Genomic DNA, 22848 nt, shown 5'->3' with positions numbered 1-22848 from the left:
AACGTTGGATGGACGTATCTGTTCAAGTATACCCTCGTCACAACTGATACGATGCCTTTTATTACGTCGGGACTGTAAATCCACGGGTTGTCCACTGATATATATAAGAGTATAGTATCATATATATAACGTCTTTGCGCACACGTAAAGGGGTTACTCAGCCCAGCTGATATGTTTCACTGGGGTAGATATAACACCATAATGGTGTTGCTTTTGTTTGACATGTAATGTAGCTCTGACTGGTTCGTTGAATTATGCCTATTAAATTGAAAGGAGGAAGGGCATCATACAAATTACAATTCGACCCCCCTTAGGAGAAAAAAAAAAAAAAAAAAAACTCTAAGAGAAAAATTGCCATCTTCGCTGTAACGCTATAACTTCAATCCACCACATCACATTTCGTATTCTTTTTTTTTTCTTTTTTTTTTTTTTTTTTCCCACTTTTACAGTACCCAGGAAAAGATGGCTTATGTCATCACATTTTGTTTGAATTATTTTTTAACTGAACCGTTTTACTTCTTTCCTCACCCTAGTCGTGACGCTTCTTATTATTTCGAAGTAAAAGGGTTGCAAACGAAAGAGTAGAAGAATTTTTTTTTTTTTTTTTTTTTTTTGTGTCAATGAGTAGGCGCTTTTTTCATGGCCTCCTTGTAAATCTGACAAATGGACGACCAGACTTAGAGGGGAAAGGTGCGAAGGCGACTTTTAGTAAAAGCTCCCACCTCCATGCAACCCTCCACTCTACACTATCGTGTTAGGTGAATAGAATACGAAGGTGGCCAATTCCAAGAGGAGTGTGCCATAAGAAAAACGAAATATAGTTTGCTCTGTTCCGCCCCTCGTGAAGGGAAGATGCGGTTCCTCCGATTTTTGACACAGTGAAAAAAGGGGGGCGAACAAAAGGGGCACTTAATAGAGCCACCTCGTAAGCTGCAACAGAGGAAAACCATCCCCTTCGGAAGAACTTTCATGTTTTCTTTTCCTGGGGGTATAAGCTAAGATAAGACCAGGCTATAGAGTCTCCTCCACCTTGTATGAGCCTGTGGGGAGACAGCCATATGTGTACATCTACGTGCCCATATGTGCCTTCGCATGTTCACCCTTGCTCATGTGTGTGCATCTAACCGTCAAGCAACGAACGATTGGATGAAAGAAGAACAAAGATGGACTACTGGTTCGCGCTGAAGAAGCAAGACCTCTCGGTCAACATCGACATGCACAATGAGAAAGTCGAAGGAAGCACCACTATGACGTTGGCCCTGTATATGCCCATTTACTATCTTTACGATGAAGAAGATTTTGCCAAGGCCAACTATGACATTAATAAAGTTCGAATTAGGAGAGACATAGGATGCTGTGAAGGGGGGATTGGACAAAGGGGGGGTGACGATGATCATGGTAGTGATGAAGATGATGAAGAAGTGGATGATGGGGGGGACGCATTAGATCCACTGGATGGCGAAAACACCCAGGGTAGAAGAGATGATCAACATGGCAAACACGCAAAGGATAGTAAGGATAGTAAGCATAGCAAGCACAGCAAGCACAACAAACAAGGGAAGGGCATGAAGCACTCCAAACAAGCCGCTTTAAACGGAGGAGACCCGAAGGAGGAGGCCCCGCGAGATGTCCCCCTACTGGAAGACCAAGCCTACATCAATTTTATGAAGAGAAAAAAGGAAAACAAAATATTCGTTGTTCTTGAAATGCCACACAACATGAACTCTAGTTCTTACCAAGATGTTAAAATAAATGGAACCGAGCAGGAGAAATACTACATGATATATACCAGTATGGGGCATGGGAAGGAGCCCTATGTTAGAGGTGATATCGCGGGGTGGGCGAATCGTAAGTATGGTCCGGGCGGTCATTACGGCCATCACAATCATCCTGACGATGCTTACGACCACCACTGCCATGATAACTTGTATAAACCGACCGAACACAGCGATAAAACAGATCAAGACGCAGAAGGGAGGAAGGCGGGACCACCAGATGGCATAACAACAGATGAAGAAAGAGAAAAGAAGGAAAGCACAAAGTTCAAATTGAAGTTGAAGCAAATCAATTTTGGGCACCCAAGTGGGTGCAGTAATGAAGATGGACAAGTGGCCCAGACTTATGGATACTCACCTTGGGAAGAGAATGAAAGGGAGAATGATCGAATAGAAGACTCAACCCATGAAAAACGCAAAGGGAAGAGAAAGATAGAAACGGAAGTAGAGGAAGACCACGAGTTTGTCAATAATCACAGGAATCAACGCATCCCAAACATAATGGACCTCGTGTCGTTAAACAAATACACAGAGGAAAATCATATCAAGGGAAATAACTACATGTTCATATCGATAGAAGACCGAGTATGGAACAAGGAAAAGGAAAAAAATTACAACAACTGGAAAAACTTCTGTCAAGGAGAAACAGTTATAGTAAAGAAGAAGGGAGAATACCACGTAAAAATTATATTACAAATAAGTATGAACTTTTCCTTGTTCAATTTATCATCTTCCCTTAACAATTTATTTTTTAACAAGAGTGAAGACATACTGGTAGGATTACAGAACTATTCCTGTAACAGCACATGGTTCCCAACTTTGTCAAAAATATACAGTATTTATGGGAAATGCTTTTGGGAACTCCTCTTCAAAATTGAAAAACCCTACGTGGTTATATCGTCGAACAGTTTAATAAATGTATATGAAGTTCAGGATTCCAACTTCTTCCTTTATAAGTCGAATAACAGACATGGCAAATTGGCTCCCCATGAAATTTCTCTCTATGCTGGTAGGTTCGACTTCCTTCACTTAAATAATTTGAACCTTAAAGATTTCCAGAAAATAAATTACGACTTTTTGTACCGAACGGAGATGGAGTCCAGAGGGAGCAAATTTTATTCGGGTGATCAGTATGGGAAGGCGAAGGGTAAAGGGGGAGGTGCCTTTGGCAAAACGGATAAACTGCCGGAAGGTACGATGCCTCTCTCCAGGGAAAAATTGATATCTGAGGGGAGAAGAAAACGGAGATCTTCAATTAAGCGCTACTACGTAGACTCGGACGGGAGCAGTGATGACACCCTTAATGTGAAGAATACGGACAATCCGATCGATGTGGACAATCCGATCGATGCGCACAATCCAGTCGATGCGCACAATCCAGTCGATGCGCACAATCCAGTCGATGCGCACAATCCGGTCGATGCGCACAATCCGGTCGATGTGGACAATCCGGTCGATGTGGACAATCCGATCGATGCGGACAATCCTGACAATGCTGATGGCGTGCGGAACCCAGATTTTAAGGCCGATCCCCCCACGAGCGAGTACCGCGAAAAGGGAAGCCTCAAGAAGAAGGATCTCTGTGGCTACTACGAAAGGGTGAAGGATAAAATCGTGCCAAACATATTTATCTTTACCTTAAAAAATTATAAAGACGAAATGGTGTACTCCAGTTATCACGTAGGATACGTATTGAGAGCATTTTTTGAAATGAGTAAGGAAGCTTTCCCCTTCGAGAACATCACAGTTTTATTTCTCCCTCTAGCTTTTTTAAACCTGGAGAATTACCCCTCATCGGAAAGCATCGAATGTTCGGTTGGTGCGCACATCTACGACGACATGAAGAATGGCTACAACCTCTTCTCAAACAGTAACTTGTTAAATACAAAGTTATCAGAACCTTATGTTTGTCTCCAAAACAATAAGTACTTTATCTTTGGAAATTTAATCGTCTTCTCCACTCAAATTCTACACTCTCTGTATGACACCCTTTTTAACATAAGTCTATATAGTTACAAGATTATCATGGCAGAGGGGCTACTGGCTCTTTGCTTTGATCACTACGTGGATGTAGTGACAGATGAAAATATCCACCTGCTCTTTATGCTTAAGTCATTAGTTCTGCAAAAATATTTGGAGCAAATATTCGGGACGATTGAAATGAATGTTATTTTTTACGAACTCAGGGAGAGGTACTGTTCCCATGTGGAGCTCTTCGGTGATGTCAACTTATTTTACCATTGTAGTAAGGACAGGGAAAAGTCGTTCACCTCGCCGCAAAGGGGGAAACTGTCTGCCGGGACAGAGTCAGAACATTCCAACGTTGCACCCATGGGCATGAGTGTCCTCACCCACAACTTATCATCTTACATTTTGAACCACCTGTTCTTCCTTAAAGCCTTCCTTTGTGTTCGAATTTTCTTCAACATATTGAAAAGCTTCTCCTTCTGTGCGTCCATTCACCAGTACTGCTTTTCGCTTTTCTTCTCCCACCTCAAGAGGAAGGGAAGAGTGATCAGTTCGTCCAGATTTTGGAAGGAGGTAAGTCTAAGGCGTGTACATGTCACTGTAGCGCAACGATCAGATCAGGAAGGGCACATCGTGGACCATGCACAGAGCGATATGTCTGTGATGATCACATCTCAGCACACGCCATCTCTTTCACACTATCCCCCCCACACACACACACACACAATTGTAGGTCTTCGACGAGTGCACGCGCAGGTACATCGAAAGCTACAAGCAACTCCCCAAGAACAAGTTCAAAATGAAGAAGATCGATCTGCATGCCAAGTCTCCCGAACTGAGAACAGACGAACACGAACAGTATCAGCTCCTTGAAAAATATTTTTCTCAATTCCTTCAAACGTACATTAAGGGTTACGGTGTCTGTCAGTATATCCTAACATTCAATGTACAGTTACAAAGGAAGGGGACTTCAATGGACAGTTTCAATTTTCTCGTGAGCCAAAACTCCATTAACCCCTTCAATTTTGTGAATGAGGATTTCCACTCTGCCTACTTCCTTGCAGAGATGGCGTCTACCAGTGTATATAACCTGATAGAGCTGAACAAACACGTCGATTCGAAGAGCAATACACATGAGTGGAAGCACAACAGTCAAAGAAACAAAATTATCATGCAAAATTATCTAGACAGAATATACCAGGATAAACTCTCCGAGAAGGGGTACCCAAGTAATTACTTCCATCATGATTTGGAGAGACACTTCCTCTCCTTTTTAAAAAAAAAAAAGATTCTGCAGATGGAACATTTTTATGAATATGATGAGGAGATGCTCAGCCATAAGGCCAATGATTTACTAAATAGATATGTCATGAAAAGGAAGCGTAAAAATTTTTTCTTCCTCACGAATGCCACGCTTAGGAAAATGGCGCCCTCCGGCGAGATGGGCTCCACGGACAGTAGCAAAGTTATCAGGGGAGGAAGGAACCTTATCGGGCATTTTTCCAAGAGGGAGGAACAGACAATGAGCGAACGGGATGTCACAAATCCCCCGCAGAGTGAAAACGAATCTAATTGGTCCAGTGGAGATAAAGACAAGGAAGGATACATGGGAGGTGACACCCAGAATGACCAAACAGGGGGCGATCCTTACGTACAAGTGACGGATATGCAAGTTCCTCACAGTGAAGAAGCTATTGTCCAAAGCGACTTCCTCAAAAAGAGAATGTCAAAAAAGAGAAAGCATCACGAGAAGGGAAAAAAAAAAAAAAAAAAAAAAAAAAAAAAAAATTCCAATAGAGAACAAACTACAACTGTGCACGACCTCATCGGGGTAGAAAAAATAAACAATCGTTTACAGATATGCAGAAATTATATTTTAAAAAAGAAAAAAGAGTTAATCAATTTGCCCTACTCTAATTATGATAGTTTGGAACTCATCGCAAGGGATGGCAATTTCTACTTGGGCTTTGGATACGTGGGGTCAGATGACCTCGCCTTGACCACGGGGAAAGGAAACCTGTACAATAATATTATTGCATATCAGAAATTTAAAAATTGTAATGTGAAAAAGCTAAGTGAGTTGTGTGTAGACAAGCATCACATCCATGAGTATAACAGCACGACTCCCTTCCACACCAGTTGCATATACCCGCAGTGGAAAACGACCCTGCGCTTGTTTTACTACCTCCACGTTCTAGCAAAAATTCAAAAAAAAAAAAAACTCCTAAAACGCGCTAGTGCTCCCGCGCGAGATTCTAAGGAGGAAGATGAAATCGACATTTTTGGCCGGCGGGATCACACAAATGGGAGATCTCATTCGGACAAACAAAGGAAGAAGAAGGAGAAGAAGGACAAGAGAAAAAAAGAGAAAAAAAAACATAGACATGCAGGGAGACACCACGACGAAGCCCGACACAGACACAGAAAAAAGAGGAAACAAATGGACACAACGGAGAGTGTACAAATAATGGAAAGTGTGGACCAAGTGGTGGAGGTAGAAGAAGAGAAAACGCAGTCGAGGGCATATGGAGGAGAAATTAATTCCTTGAATCACCCACGATACAGCACGCTCGAGAGTACCACTAGCATCAATTTTGACTACCCGTACGTTGGGGATATGGTGGAGGGGGGAGAGGACGCCCAGCCGTATGATTCCGTGGTGGATGAGGAAGTGTCAGTGGGTGAAGCGCAGAGTAAACCCAATGGGGAGTACATAGATGAGATAAGCGAAATGGGAGGTAGCGTAGGGGTGCATGTAGCGGTGGGCGAAGTGGCGGAGGAATATGCCATTGGGGTATGTGACTTACCTGATGAAGGCGAATCGAAGAAGAAAAAGAAAAAAAAAAGGGAAAAACGAAAAATCAAAAAAAACAAGGAAAAGGAGAAGGAAAAGATAAAAAGCCTGAGGGATCTCCTCCTGAACAACAAGCTGTATGCGGAGAACTACCTTAACCCATATGTGCTCAGTAACATGCCAAACTCTGTAGACGAAAATAAGTTCTTCCTATGCCTCCTGAAGATAGAAATTGTGGAGGATGACGGAGTAAGAGTTATCAAGAAAAATTTGCTAGACAACGTTACTCCGATGAGATTCAGTGTAAATGCCAGACCCGAAAAGGGAAGAAAAAAAGTCGCCTTCAAGCATGAGTCCATATATATGGCCAAGCATGAAGAATACGTAAGTAGAAACACCATCGATGCGTTCGATAGCTATATGAACGAAACCGTTAAGTTTATTGGAGTTACAAATGACAGTGATAAGTACATGCTTGAGTATTGTAAGCACAAGGTTCTGAGGAAGGACAAATCATTGATGTGTCTGGATAACAGAAAGTTAGTTGCCAAAATATGTAGCAAAGGGAAGATTCCTCTCCTTTGGATTCGAATAGATAATGATTTTAATATCCTCGGCAGAATTAGAAGGACACAAAGTGCCAGCATGTGGATTCAGCAGCTCTGCAATGACAACAATGTTTTGGCCCAGTTGGAGTCGTCCTTCGCATTGGCCTTCATCCCGTTCTTTTTCCTCCAGAGGAATGTAACAGGGGTAGACCAAAGTGGGGGTGTAGGAGTAGCAACGGGAGGCACAGGTGTTGGTGGAGTAGGGCCAACATTGGAAGAGGGAGTTGGAACTGTGGATTTTAAGATCGATCAAGGCACGCACGCAGATAGCACACTGGACATAAATATGCATGCCCTTGCCGTAGGCGATTCCAACTCAGGGATAAACGCGTCACACGATGTGGCTAATGGAGGAGAGAACATCGGTGAAGATTCCATGCAGTTCATCCAATCTGTGCTGAGCACAAAGAAAAGTGGAAAACATAAAAAAATTGATTTTCACGTAGGGAAAGCCCCATTTAATGTTGCATCTGGTGGTACGCTAGATAGTCAACTTATAAACGATAGCTATAACGTTGCACATGGAAAAGAAAAACATTCGCACAAAAATCGCATGCTCAATGGGGATATTTCTTCCAACTCGGTAGTTAATGAGAACAACATGGGTATGCACCAAAATTCGAAAGGGCTAATGAACAATATTGTGAATGCAAATTATGCAAATTATTCAAATTATGCGAATTATGCGAATTACGCGAATTACGCGAATTACGTGGCAGACAATGACAACGACCATGTCGACGACGAAGGTGACGCCACGTCGGACTTGCCCAACAGTGGAACCTATGAAAAAAGGAGAAATGCACATCTTGCTCGGGTCGGCAGAAATGAACCAGATCCCATGAAGGATAACATAATGAGCAATAAGGTTAACCATACCAAAAGTGATTTACTTAAAATGGATAGGTTATCAAGTCATAGTAGCAGTTCTGGTAGTGAGACAGATGTGTTGGACTGTAACTTCTCCACCTCCACTGTGGACGACTTGAATGAAGATGCGAACGCTTCAGAACGTAACTACTCATCGTCCAGTTACAAGAAGGTGAAGAATTACAAAAAAAAAAAATGGACGAAAAAAATATCTATTCAAAACATACCTATTAATGTAGAAGTGATCAAGTGTCTTTACAAATCCATAACGGCAACGTACCTCCATTACATGGTTAAGATTAGATGCATTTATTCTCTTTGTTTTATTCATAATAGATATTTATGCACGCAGAAAATTATTCAAAACTTATTTTTGGAATATACAGACGAGTTTTATGGAAACGACTTGAACCAGAAAAAATTCATGCATGCCTTTTATGTTGCCATGTCTTTGTTAAGGAACAAAAATAACCGCACGCCAAAAATTATCATCTTCTTTCTCGCACAAAAGTGCGCTAACTTTGTCTACTCCCTTAGTCTCACTGAAAAGTTTCATTTGGTTCGTCACGCACAAGGGGAAGCTGCACTGCCTTCTGAGAATTTGTCTTCAAACGGGGGTAGCAAAAATCCCACAGGGAAATGCTCGCAAATTTTGGATCACTTGGAAGATGCCAACGCATCCAAAATATCTTGCACAACATCCTTCCCGCTCATCTTCTCACCATCGGTGAACGATGTGTGTAAAAGCTACGATAGCGTCAACCTCAAGCAGGGAGAAGCACACAAAGGATCGTACTCTGCAGTTATAGACAAAGATGGTTCGCCCGAAGGTTTCCATAATGAAACCGAAATGGATATGGTAGTTGATAAAATTATTGCCCTTACGCAGGATCAGCAAGAAATACGCCAAGGTGACGGAAAGTTCCCCCATCGCCGTAGCCACCATTCGTATAAAAACGCGGACCAAAGACGGACAAGAAAAATTACATACGAAAAGGAACTCCTCATTCAGAAGGAAGAGGAGGAGGACATGAAGATGGTGTTGGAATGCCTTGGAAACATAAGGTTCAAAGGTGAGCATCTCCCCTTTAGTGGTCATCCCACGGCAATATCAAATGGTACGATGAAAGACAACCCGATGAGCAACAAGGAGTACCTCTTTTCCGAATACCTCCAACATACTACAATCAGTCATCCCCCAAACAGTGCAAGCAAGCATAATAAATTTTTATGCAAAAAAAAAAAAAAAAAAAATTATCATACGTACGATTTTTGGAACATACAAATTTATAATAGTGATGAAAAAAGATTAAAAAATAATTTTTTGAAATTAAAAAAAAAGAAAAAAGAATATGTACAGGAATTAATGGATGTCATATTTCTGATATATCAGCTAAAAAAATTGTCTCCCTGTTTGCCAATTTCCGATTGGATCATAATCATTCTAATTAGAACCATAGGTAGGAACAGAAACATCCTGGACACTTTCAAACGGAAGATGCACTTGGAGTACAAGGATCATTTCGATTTCTGCAAGTGTCTGCCAAATGTGTATTCCCCGAAGTGGAGCGGATCCAACATGAGTAACTTCATTTCAGCGCGGAATGCAAACTGGTTTCGCTTGGAAATTGTGCGAACGATTATTCATTTGGTCCTACATGGTAGCATTCGGTTGTTTCAAATTTTTTATCGTCCCACCGGTGATGAGGACACTCGCGATGAGAAGGGTACCCACGGAGGAGGCCCTCCCGAATGGAGACACAACTCGTTTTCAAGTATTTACAAAAGAGAAAATTACTTCTTTGTATCAAACTACACAAATTACGTGGAGAGAAAGACCATATGCAGCCATGTGCTTAACATTTACAGCGCCTTCCACTTCTGCCAACAAGTTATACAACTTTATGATGATGCCCAGTTTGAAATGCTTCTGTGGAGTAACCTGTACAATATGCTACTCATATGCCAACAGAAATACCCCTTCTTCTTTTTACCTTTCTCAAAAATGTTCTCCAAATATTTTAAAGATTACCAGAAGAGGAGCTACTCGCCCTTCGATTTTTACTTTTTGCTTTATGGGGTGAGCGATGTTAATGCGTTTGAAAAGGAGAATTACAATGTCGGGACCAATTATCAGGGCGATTCTACTGATTACCATGGTGGTGTTGCAAAAGGGGAACCTTTTAATCTCCACCCTCATGAATACTACGCAACCAATGGACAAATTGGAGAAACTCTAAAGCAGAAATACTGCTCCCACTTAACCATGTCAAAAGAGATAAAGGGCGTTCGTATTTATAAATACAACATTGTGGGCTACATTAAGCTAATCACCATTCTGAAAAATGTAAAACACACAAATAAACTGAAGAAGAATTTCATCCAAATGAGTTTTATAAAATATATTATCCGATATATACACTCCTTTTTGAAATCATTGATTGTCTCAATTTCCAGCGCAAATCTGAACTATTTCAATAATGCTATTCTTTTCCAGTTAAAAAATATTATGGCGTTTTTCTTTGGCTACGGTATTCCCCCCTGCTGCTCGGGCGAGTGTCCCCGTATCTACCGCCCGCACTATGATCAGTAAGTCTTCTTCCGTCTTTGTTCTTTACTCAACGTGGTTCGTCACTCTAAAGAGAACTCATCCACGCGCATGCGCACCAGTTTGTTTCTCCACACGAACCGATAATACAGGTACCGATGCACACTCATATGCACTTACCGCCCTTTTCCAGGCTTCGAAGCATAGCGAGTAAAGGAGTCCAAATAAACGACCTCATCAAGTTCCTCCGGACATATTACGACAACGAGTAAGCGCTACGGAGAAACAAACAAGAAAAGAAGAAAACAAAAAAACAAGCAAACGCTAAAAGAACGCTAAAAGAACGCTAAAAGAACGCACAGCTACGTGCAAATCTGCATAAACATGTAACAACCCTAATGCGGCTTATTCCACCCCACCCCCTTTTTAGTAAACTCCTCGAATGGAAAATCGTTGCGTCGGAATTCATTAACGTTTTAAAAAACATGAAAGAACTCCAACTCTTTGTAGACAGCCCAACCGTATCTTTGCAAAATTTTAAGTAAGTCCCCGAGGGTGCATAAAAAAAAAAAAAAAAAAAAATGAAAAAAAAAAAAAAAAAAAAAAAAAAAAAATGAAAAAAAGGTCTCCCAAAAGGGTGGAGATGGAAGGCACGTCCCCTCAAAGAGAGCTCTCTTCGCGACGTGATTCATTATGTGCATACCTCCCTGTGAGGAATTTTATACCTACACTTTATATGTCTATTCTCCCGCACTTTAATTCCCTCCTGTACAGCTTCGCTAAAGAGAACATATGGCTTACGCTTATCGACGCCAAGTTGCGAAACGACATTTATAAATTACCTATGGATTTAAAAAGAGACATAATGCTCCTGCTGAAGAACATCCGCATGGTCGACATGTGTCTGGGGACCAACCACTACGAGCACATCAACAATATCTTCACCGTTTGTTGGTTCATCATTGTGAAAATATTTCAGAATTATGAAAAGAGGAGGTCATGAGCACGCCAGACAGACGCGCAAGTTGCAGGAGAACGGTTCTCTCCATGATACACATGTGTACATCCCTTCCCCCCCCCCGCAGTTAAGTGCGACTGTATCGAAGCAAAATGCGATGACTTCTAAATCAACCCCTTCACTTTTCCATTTATTTTTAGTTTTATTTCTATTTCTATTTCATTTTTATTTCATTTTTTTTTTTTTTTTTTTTTTTTTTTGTCCCCTATTCACACAACACGTATTCTCTCTTCTGGAAGCAAAAGACTGCTGATTTTTTTTTCTTTTTTTGCCACAAGAAACACCTGCGGGGATGAAGGCGTAGCACCGTTCTTATGTGTTGTTGTTCTATTCTGATGAAAACCCCATCGCAGTTGCGGAAAATTGCAACTAGCGAATTTTTTTTAACGTAGGTATGTCATCAAATGAACAACGTATGGGGAGAGTCTTCACTTTTTTTTTTTTGTCCTAACCAGATTTACGAACTTTTAAAGTAAGCGCAGCTGTTCATGTGTTGAGCAGAAAAAGGCAGGGGTGTAACCACTAACCGTTATTCATATTTTTCTTCCTTTTTTTTCATCTTAGGGGTGAGGGGTGGGGGATGTTAAACTGGGGAAATTTAATCCACGTTGGAGGGAAGAAGTGGGAGAAGGTGGCGGGGCTACACACCTAAGGCGTCAAACGAAATGACCACGTAAGGTGGATAACGAATTCAAAAATACAGATTGATGGGCCGCCTAGTCCAAATGGTCCATGTTGTGCCCACTTGATACCCCAAGGACGAGTAGGTTGAGATTCCGTATCAGAATTTTTTGTTCTCTCATACAAGGGTCGATCGGTAGGCAAGTATTCTCACACAACATTACCCATTATGGGGGAATGCAGTCTGCCCTCCTTGCAACGTATTCCTTCGCCGGATGTACATACAGGGGCATGTCTCTCACCCGGTCAGCTCGTTCCCGTGGAAACTACACAGTTACGTCTGTTTCTATTTTCCTTTTTTCCCCCAATGGGATACTCTGTGGTTTATTTGGTTGGCCATTTTATCAGCATTTTTATCGTCCATTCGGCATCATTTTTTCCTTGTCGTTCACCTGCTTTTTTTTTTTTTTTTTTTTTTTTTTCCGTCCTTGTGTGCAACATAGGGAAAAAAAAAAAAAAAAAAATCACCGCCTTGGGGAGGGGGTAAGCGGAAAATAAGTGACACGCATACTTCATGATGTGCCTTTTTCGCTTCCTTCCCTTTTGAATACCTTACATACATAATATTCCCCAATGGCGAAGGCATTCAAGTGGGTGTTTTGAATTATCTGTTTCCATTCTTATGGACTAATTCACACTTTTCGGAGGTTGGCATCTTCCATTGTATTATGCTCATTTCGCGTATTTGCAAAAAAAAAAAAAAAAAAAAAAAAAAAAAGGGACATTTGTTTCGTATTCCTAACTTTTAATTTTTTTTTTTTTTTTTTTTTTTTTTTTAACACTTCGCAAGAACACATTTTTTGTGCGTTATTTCCCTTTAATTTTGCGGGACAATATATGTTCACGTGTACATTTCCACCCTTTCCAGGTGAAATAGTTATATGTACATCGCCCACGGCACATAACACAATAACCTCTTGGCTTCCAGTTGCTAGCTCCCATGTCCCTTTGCCCTGAGTTTGACGCACACTTTTATTATGAACCTCCTGGCGTGTTTGCCATTTAATTGTATTTGCCCGTCCGTGGCGGGTTTACGGCATCCTCGAGCACTTTTCCGGTGAGCTTGTGTGTCCACCTGCGTGCAAGCGATCGAGTAGGTGTGCACTTGGAGGTTCCTGTGTGCCTGCATGTGTAACTGCCTAACGGTGTAACTGCGTAACGGTGTAACTACTCGTTTATATACACGCTTATATGGGGTGTGAATCTGGAGCGTATTCCCTCACCGTGCACGCGTCTACCTCTTTCGCACACACACACACACACCTGCGGAAGTGGACAGACAGCGCGCAGGCGAACCAGGTTTAAAGGATTCAAAATGGAAAACCCATTTTAAATCGTCCCCAGGAAGGATCTCCCTTTTTAACGTACACATGTATCCTCCCACCTATTTATACATACCTTCTTAATATCATTCCCCCCTAAGGAATCCTCTTCTGGCTTTATACAAATACCCCTGTAACATGTTTGCTCATTTTTCAAAGTTGGCATAAGCACCGAGATGAAGCGTAGCAACTTACCTTCCTCCGATTGCTAATTAATGAAAGTGTATTTGTCTCTGCTCTTTATTGGGGTCATTACCTTTTTACCTCGAGCCGCCTTAAACGGAAACTTGGCCATCGCCCCTTTTGGAAGTTAACAGTTTTTCCTTCACCACCTGCAACTCTTCCTTTTCTTCTTTCCACTTTATAATTTTCATTATTTTTATTATTTTTATTATTTTTATTATTTTCATTATTTTTATTATTTTCATTATTTTCATTATTTTCATTATTTCCACTATTTCCATTTCTTCCATTCCTTCCATTCTTTTTTATGTGTCTTTTTAAGCCCGCTTTCGCTCATTAGTGTACGTGCCCACCTGCACATGTTCGCCCAGTTGCAAAGTAACCCCCTCCCCCCTTTTCCATCGCACACCCTTCGGAAGGATGAAGGGGGGAATGTGAAAGATAAAAATGTATTTTTGCAGAAGAGGAGATATGCTTCAGCATGTGGACAACACGTACACCAACCACTTCAAAGTCGAGCGCGACGAGGTTAGTGGGGTTAATTGGACTCGTTTCCCCCACTACGCCAACCGCGTTAGCCATCCTTTTGAGGATCACGCGGATAGCCACGGAAACCTCGCAGGGCTAAACCGACCCCATTTTAAAAGAGCGAACCTTCGTGAAGACAACTCCTACCTAAATGCAAACAGCCAACTGGAAAACAACTCGTCAAAAATGGGGCAAAAGAACGCAAAAACAAACAACGAAGGAATTTTCCACCTCAGTAACGATGCATACAATAGCAGGTACAGTAACCTCCCATATAATCATACAGGAGAAATGAACCCCAGGAATTACAACTTTAACAATATTAAGATTGTGGAGGATGATGAAAACTACAGTTGTAGCATGAATCCCGTGACAAATGTTGCTGGTGGGAAAATGGGAAATCATCCACCAAACGGGAGCACTCTAGACCATCGGAATTTTCAACTCAAAAGTGACGATATAAATACCGACCATGGCAGGCCCCACCAAGACTATGCCAGAGTGAATCGGGAAAATTGGGTACTCCCAATGGATCACAATAAAGGCAACGGTACAGGACCCTACCACCACATGTTCAATAACGAAATGGATTTTCTAACACCCAATAGGGTTAGCAACCAGGATACACAAAGCCCAAATGCAAATAACAACCCCGGCAATTTTCATCCTCATCAGTACAAACAAAGCAATAGAATGGTAGATGATAAGTATGAAGAGCTCAAGAACAAATGGCAGCCACCCCCCAGTTATCATTACGGAAATGTTGCTCCTCCGGTAGCAGGTCCTCCGACTGCATCTTCTATCGCTCCACCAGTAGGAATCATACAGAAGAACAAAGCCGATCTGTATGACAACGCAGGGAAGACAAACTCTCCACCATATGGAAACCACTTTAACATGAACACTCTCTATGGCAACTTTAACAACAATGCGAGCCAGTGGAAAGACATGACTCTGCGTCAATTCACCAACAAGGATAGAATGTACAATGGTGAATATGAAGGTGGAGGTAACTACCACGGCAATCACATCAACAGTCAACCAGACGCATCTACTTTTCTGAAGAATAAACCACCAGACATCGACGATATTATTAAAAAGTATACGGAGAAGGAAAATCAGGAAGACAATTTCAAATTCAATTGGGGCTATGGAAAAAATGAAGTGACAGGGAGGGAAGTCTTCAAAGGAGACAACAAACATAGGAACATGAACGATGGCCATGTCAGGAACTACCTCCTTAATGAGGATAGAATTGGTAACCACGCGAATTCCAGCCCTAGTTGCACTCCCCAACATAATGCGCTGTACACCTTCAATCAGAACGGTGGTTACCTTCCCATGGGCCTCAAGACTGTAAACACGAACAATGGATCCAACCCCACGAACAGCAACAATCCTGGTAACGATACCAATGTGGTAAATGTTCCAAACGGAGGGAGTACCCCCCTGGTGTATCCCAATTTCTCCTCCCTACGGAATAAGGAAAAGGATGAGGAAGAAAAAAAAAGAGAAAAAAAAATCAATCTTTTGAAAAACATAATCGTAACTAACCCGAATCCTAAGTACAATTTTAGTTTCAGTGACGACCTGTTTGAAAGTCTTCCTGCACATGAAAATAATTACCTTAACACAAGTTCTCTTGCCGACTTTAATCATGTGGCAAGTGGGAACCGCGCTCACCAGGGACAAGACGATATATTGGGAGAACGCTTGCAAAACAGGCTAAGTGCGCACAACAATACATACGAAGATTTCAACACACCGGAGAAACTGAATGAGACACCGTGCATAAGGAACAGGCACCATTTCAAGAGCGAGGTGATTCCGGGTGAGGAGGATTGCTATGCGGATATGTTTGGACTGGACCGCCCTGCAGTGGGCGAGTTTGGGGGAAACCACTTTGGAGTACGTAAATATGGAGTGGATAACTTCCCACGGGACAATCAACCTCATGAAATAAGAGGCAACGACGAGAACTTCCGATACGAAAAGCAAAACGCGGATCGCGAGTTCAGCCAGAACCCATTCCTCAAATGGGAATCAAATAAGAATTCCAACCACGCATTAAGAGATAGAGATAAAAACGGTATAAAGCTGTATGAAGAGAATTTCAAGCAGAGAGGAGCTACCACTCTCGGCGCTTTTAGCAACAACACGAGGCTTCATACCATGGCAGACTTACACTCGAACCAGGAGAATAAGCCTCCTCCGTTGATAGACATTCTGGAAAACAAGTCTCCTAACTTGTTGGGTGAAAAAACATTTGTAAGAAAAATAGATCCATATGGAAAAATGGATAAGTTAGACTACTTCAAGAAGTTTGAAAATAGCACCAACCATGTGAGTGAGAATGTGTTTGGAACGCCCGAGGGGGGTGGAAGGGTCGAGTCGACCAGATCTTACAATAATGCTACACAACATGGTGGCATTCCTCAGTACCTTGACCCTGCGCAACAGGGTGATGCCTTCTCAAACATCAATAGCATGAATATTTTCAAGACACACGCAAAGGGTGGCGATAACTACGAGGAGGGATCTATGCTCAGTAAGAATCCTCTGAACGGGGTGCCCAAACATACGAAGAGATACCTCCAGGAAGATTTTGCTAAGCCAAGTAACAACCTTTTCAACATGGAAAATATTTTCCAGTCCGACAAGAGAAATGGATTTCTTAACGAAGTTGATAAGTTCCCCTTTGTGAGGAATGAGGGTCTCTCTCATAGATATATGTTTGAGAGAGAGAGGAATCCCCACCTTGATCTATCCATTCGTGAGAATAAAAACTTCACCTATAGGGATGATAAAGACATGATTCGTCGTCCCTATTTTGACAAAAGTGGAAGAACAATGTTTGAACCATACGATGATCCAACATTGAGGCCTCGCCAGTATGATCACTTGAATGTCCCCATGAGTAACAATTGGGATGTGAAAAAGGGTGGAAACTATCGAGACGCTTTCATAGATGGAGACAACTTTAGGAATAAGGTAGAACATGGTCGAGGCGATGAACATGTCGGAACCATCTACATGAATAAGAACGATAAGGATGGATTATTTTCCAAGTCGAACTTCCACTTCATTGAAAAAAAAAATTCCACCAATTTTGGAGAGGTCACCACTCCAACGGGGAGAACACCTATCCGTGATGAACCTACCAAGGAGCACATAAATCAAAACTCACATTACGACACACAAAGGAGGGTAAGCAAACCTTCCAACACTTTATTTAACAATTACCATTCAACTGTGAAGACCAACCCGATGCATGACCATCCGACAGGCGTTACTTCGAACCAACATTGGGTAGAGGGAAGAGGATTGCACAACTTCGCCAGGCAACAGAACGAGAGTGCCATCGGGACAAAATCTTACCTGGAAAATGAGCAGGACGAAAACAAAGAGACTGCGAATAGACTTAAGCAAATTAATCCCCCCTCATGGAAATATGAAGCTAGCCAAAATGTAGTCGTGCCAACCTCGAACATCAGCTTTCAAACAAATTTCAACCAGATAAACAATGATGCGAAGAAAAACATGCTAGGTGGAAACAGAGATGGTGATAACGGTGTGCTTAACGGAGGTGCCAACTGGAGGGGAAATCACAATAACTTCGGAACCACCGATGCTAAGGCCTTCCTTGGAATTCTCAGCGAGGAACAGAACAGGTACTCCAATTTGTTGAACACCGTGGGGAGGTACACCCCTAGGGATGGCACGACAGGCGATGGAATTGTACGCGATGGAACTGTACGTGATGGAACTGTACGTGATGGAACTATACGCGATGGAACCGTACGTGATATCAACCCTCGTGACGGACACAACCTCCTATCCAACTACACAAACAAGAGGCCCTTCAATCCAAGCGGTGTTCACAACTTCAGCTTCGCCAAGCAACCCGTCCACAGGCAACTCCCCCCCCTGCCCTTTAAACATTCTTCTAAACAGGCCAACCCTCAAGGGGATGGCCAGACAAAGTTGAAGGCGCTCGATTTTATGGACAAACAGAATCTGGGAGAGGGGGGGGAAGCGTTTGGCGGGGGCGGTAACACTCACTTAGATAGATTCAATCACGGCCATCTGACAAACCAAACGCACAACACCCACAGTGGTAATGAGAATCTGCTGAAGAACAGCTTAGCCCCGTTGAGGGACAAGAACAACCCATATCTTGGACCCTTGGCCGAACTAACCCCCTTCGACCGATACAATGACGGCAAGGATGTGTTGCAGAGGAGGGCTGACCTCTTTCACCATAAGAACGAATCAAAGGATTGTGGGCTGAAATCTGGGAACGTGAAATTTAGTAACTACCTCAGTGGCTACCCCGATCAGTCCTCCTTCCTTAATGAAAAAAAAGGTGCCATTAGCTTGGTCCACAGAAATGGAAAGAGCAAGTACAGCCACGGGGAAAGTGTAGAGAATCATTTAGGAGAACCACTTAGTGGAAAATTGCTTGGTGGGAATACGTTTCTCAACAAGGAGAAGGAAGACGCCCCGAAGGGTAAGTGGCCAAACCAAGGAAACCTCAACCTGAGCTTGGTGCCAGGTGAGGCGGATAGGAGGATAAGGAACTTGGGTTATGATAGGGAGAGCCGCATATCCCTCAGTAATAACATTTCGATGTTGCTAGAAAGGATAAGTAACAACTCGGATAGGAAGAATGGTCTGAATGACTTCGCCACAAAGCACAAAAGTAGCGATAGCTCCAACGTCAACAACGTCAATACAGTAAATTACAACGACAACTTAACGATAGACACACAACAGTTCGTAATTTCTGATCACCATATATGCAACTTTGGCTTGTGGAGATTATATAGATGTAAGGTGAGACATGATAAGGGCTCCTTCCTTGTGAGTATCGTTGATTCCTTTTACCTGAACAGGGGAGATAGCAATGACACGGTAGCCAACAATATCCTGTTCCACAAGAGACTGAGACACATAAACATTTTATCCTATCAAGGGAAGGCGGCTGATAAAAACAAATTGTATTTATTGTTTGAGCATGTGCATGGGAATGTGTTGAAGTATCAGAGTGCCCCCCTGGAGGAGAACATCATCGCTTGCTACGCTTACCAAATTGTGGATCTCCTGGAGTATATGCACACCAACTTTATTTTCTTTCACGGTAAGTGCATGTGGGGGTGTGTGAGTGTGTAGGGGAGGGCCTGGGGAACCGGTCTCACCTGCAACACATCTGCACGTCTATGCCACTTCGCTGATTCACGTCTATGCCACTTCGCCCCTACACACCGCAGGACTCCTTTCCAACATAATCATACTGCAGAAGAACACCCGGGAGGAGCTCCTGCAAATTCTACACGAGCGGAACAAAAATGTGAACAAGTACTTCGACATCTACAAGCACGGCATTGTCAAGGTTTTCAACTTTGATTTTGCGAACATGGATGCAAGTAAGCATATCCGCGCACAGACACGCGATGCCACCCCCATCAGCACACAATAAAACGCAATAAAACGCAGTAACACCACCTCTGCACTGTTGACACAATGACTCTACCCCTGCACCATCGCAGCCGAGAAGGATTATCAGTTTGACTTCCTCTGTCTAGCCGTGCTTATATATGAAATGTGCACCAAATACAACACATACTATTCGAGCAAATTTGTAAGCGAGAGAATTCGTTTTTTTGTGTTCATCTCATCCGCTCATGTGTAGCGGATATCTACCCATGCCATTCCAACATAAGGCCACCTCCAACGGAGTTTACAACTTTTTCTACTTCCGCTTCGCGAGAACAGTTAGACGATAACCCTTTCTTTTTTTTTTTTTTTTTTACCATCGATTCCTTCTCACAGGAAGATATAACCGAACGGATATATAACACCGACTTTTTTTTCCCGCACTTTGTCTCCTTTGAGTTGAAGAATTTTTGTTACGAAGTAGGACTCTCGGAGGAGCTATCCCATGGGGGGAGTTACCAGAATACCACACACGTTTACACTTTTCCTAGTGTATACCTGAAAAAAGTTCCTATGCTATTACACCCCCTAATAATTTATTCCTTCCTCTCCTCCACCCTGTTCAGCTGTGCTCGAAAAGAAGACACTCCTTTAGTGATCTCAAGAATCATGCGTGGTTTCAAAAAAATTTGAATTTTTAAATGAAAGAAAAAAAAAAGAAAAATTGGAAAACCACGAATTTGTTTGCCCCAATAAGAGCAACCACGTGTGCATCCCTCTTTGCATTACGTTGTTGCATACCTACGCACACTATTTGTTTGGCCTTTTTTATTTTATTTATTTATTTTTTTTTTCGTTTGAAAAGAACTTTGTTTTAAAACGTAACACTCTCAATTGCCCTTAAAATGGGAATGAAGAACTGAGACAATGGAGGGGGTGGTGTCCAAGAGATGGCATACTTACGAAAAAGGCGCAGGGCCGGGAAACGAAACAAACGAGGTTCTTCGTTCTGGAGAGCAAGAGGAGATGTTCTTTTCCGGTTAGCAAGAAGGTTTATTTATGTGTGTGTTCTTTTGGTTCTCTTTTCTTTCAGCCTACCCATTTTACTGCGCCTCGTCACCCTTCTGCAAACGCTCATACTTTTCCTTCACCTCTTCAAGCTGCGATGCACAAACGGAAAAGGTTGAGTAGGGATTGCGTCGCTATTTGAAGGTTTTCAACATTTAAAAGTAATCTCCTAAAGGAAATAACATTTTGGAGGTAGTACACTGTACGTTTCTGCAGGTTTCTACGTCTATTGCAAAACCTACCTTCTCCTTTAATCTGTCCAAATGTATTTTCTTCTCTTGAAACTCCTCGAATACGTTTTTGGTAATGACACTCGTTTCCACTTCGCTGTACTTTTTAATGGATTCATCCTTTTTCCTTTTCAGTTCATTCACCAGCTTCTTTTTGTTACATATGGAACTTTGTGATTCATCCAACACCACCTGTTTATCTTCCAGTATTTTTTCCAGGTACAAATTCTTTTCATCGTAGTGCAGCTTTTTCTGCGGTCAGGAAGAGGAGAAGAAAGACAGGGTATGCAATTCGATGTGGTATGGTTAAATTTATCCAGCTGTATTTACCCTTATACGTCTATTGGGGTGTACTGAGTTATAACCCCTGCGCTTACCTCCGTCGACCGTTTTATTTTCTTATTCAGATTTTCTATTTTTTTCTCCAAACAATCCCCCTTACTTTTCAAATGTTTGTACCTTAACTGTAACTGCTCGAAATCCACATGAATTAAATTTTCGTCCTTCAATTTAAATGTGTTGAAAAGTGAAACCTGTGCCCGGAGCACACTGTTATGCTCGTATAACATCCTCAGCGCTAGCACATACTTCCGGAATGCCTCCTCCTTTCCGTTGATTTTCAGTTGGTTCATGTCTTCCCTAATTAGATAACTTCGGAAAGGTACAGAGAACATTTTTACAGTTATATATATGTGTATGGCGTGCTCAGCGCTGGTGTAGGGGTAGATCCCATATATAGATTTGCTTAATCACTCATCCCCTTTTCCGTATCGCCAACACAGAGGGGAAGCAATTCACCAAATGATTAAGGTAGTTGTGGTAGGAAACATACCACAAGTTACTTTGCTTTACGATGGCCTCCTTAATGCAACGGAAAAACTCCCCCAGGAGTTCATCCGTCTCCTTGCGCATGTAGGACTCCACCATTTTTAGACGATCCATATAGTCAATAAGGGAGAGCAAGACACTGTTGTATTTGTGCACATCATCCGTTGAGTCACTTTCAAAAATAAAATTGTCCTGGATAAAAGCTAACAATCGCTTTTGTATCTGTCCATTCTTTTCTTTTATCTCCTCATTTTCCCTAGTCAGTTTTATGTTTATCGCTTTCTCCGATTCGATAAACTCGTCGATGTTCTCTTCCGTCAGGTTTTTCGAGTACAGCCTCTGCATCATTATTCAGAAAGGCTCTCACAAATTGGTGGCAATTCCACTTCACCCCGACTGTGATAAAGTCGGTTCACAAGAACTGTTCCTACTCAGTTGCATTCACATGTAATTTAAAGAAACTATTCGCCCATGTGGGGACACGAAAAAAAAAAAAAAAAAAAAAAAAAAAGAAAGAAGAAAAATCTAGCAGAAATGCATAGAAGAATTACAAATAAGTTTCAAACATATCACGGTAAATGGTAGGAAAAAAAAAAAAAAAAAAAGAAAAAAAAAATTCTCGCAAAATGGGATGTCAGACGCAAGAGATAGATACTCTATTTTCCAACAAAGCAGAGGATTTTTTTTTTTTTTTTTTTTACATGCGCCTAAAAATTAGCAGTACATCAAGAATCCCTTTGGATCTTCCATTCTCCTACTAGAGCGGCTATTTCCACATATAGAGATGCACATGCCATGTGACATTCCCTCGGTGTAAAAGCCTTTCTCGATCATTCCCCTCATCCGTGTCTTCCTACTCGCAGAGAAGCGAAACTCCAAAAGGTAAAAAAAAAAAAAAAAAAAAAAAAAAAAGGGCAAGCGAATAAAAAGGTGGACCCTGAACAGGAAGAAACGGTTAAGCACATCTTCACATTATAGGTTCTTCATGAAT

General features: G+C 41.9%; 3 protein-coding genes across 3 annotated transcripts; 2 read left to right on the top strand and 1 right to left on the bottom strand.

The window, feature by feature from the left end:
- Window positions 1–1163: 1163 nt before the first annotated feature.
- On the top strand, window positions 1164–11566 carry PKNH_0320100 (conserved Plasmodium protein, unknown function; the record flags this gene model as incomplete). The annotated part of the gene is made up of 5 exons (XM_039113838.1): window positions 1164–4316; window positions 4477–10604; window positions 10757–10831; window positions 10994–11104; window positions 11338–11566. The coding sequence occupies 5 exons, from the start codon at window positions 1164–1166 to the stop codon at window positions 11564–11566; spliced, it is 9696 nt and encodes a 3231-aa protein (XP_038969450.1).
- A 2648-nt stretch (window positions 11567–14214) lies between these two features.
- On the top strand, window positions 14215–20432 carry PKNH_0320000 (protein kinase, putative; the record flags this gene model as incomplete). Its single annotated transcript, XM_002261129.1, has 5 exons — window positions 14215–19435; window positions 19566–19721; window positions 19845–19936; window positions 20128–20211; window positions 20358–20432. The coding sequence occupies 5 exons, from the start codon at window positions 14215–14217 to the stop codon at window positions 20430–20432; spliced, it is 5628 nt and encodes a 1875-aa protein (XP_002261165.1).
- A 402-nt stretch (window positions 20433–20834) lies between these two features.
- PKNH_0319900 (conserved Plasmodium protein, unknown function) lies at window positions 20835–22202 on the bottom strand (the record flags this gene model as incomplete). The annotated part of the gene is made up of 4 exons (XM_002261128.1): window positions 20835–20891; window positions 21042–21281; window positions 21407–21680; window positions 21862–22202. 4 exons carry the CDS (start codon window positions 22200–22202, stop codon window positions 20835–20837), a joined length of 912 nt encoding a protein of 303 aa, XP_002261164.1.
- Window positions 22203–22848: the final 646 nt, after the last annotated feature.

This window comes from Plasmodium knowlesi (genome assembly GCF_000006355.2).
Source record: "Plasmodium knowlesi strain H genome assembly, chromosome: 3".
In the NCBI taxonomy this organism is placed as follows: Eukaryota; Apicomplexa; class Aconoidasida; order Haemosporida; family Plasmodiidae; genus Plasmodium; species Plasmodium knowlesi.
The sequence above is the reverse complement of the archived record's forward strand: the minus strand, read 5'-3'. Positions and strand labels throughout refer to the sequence as shown.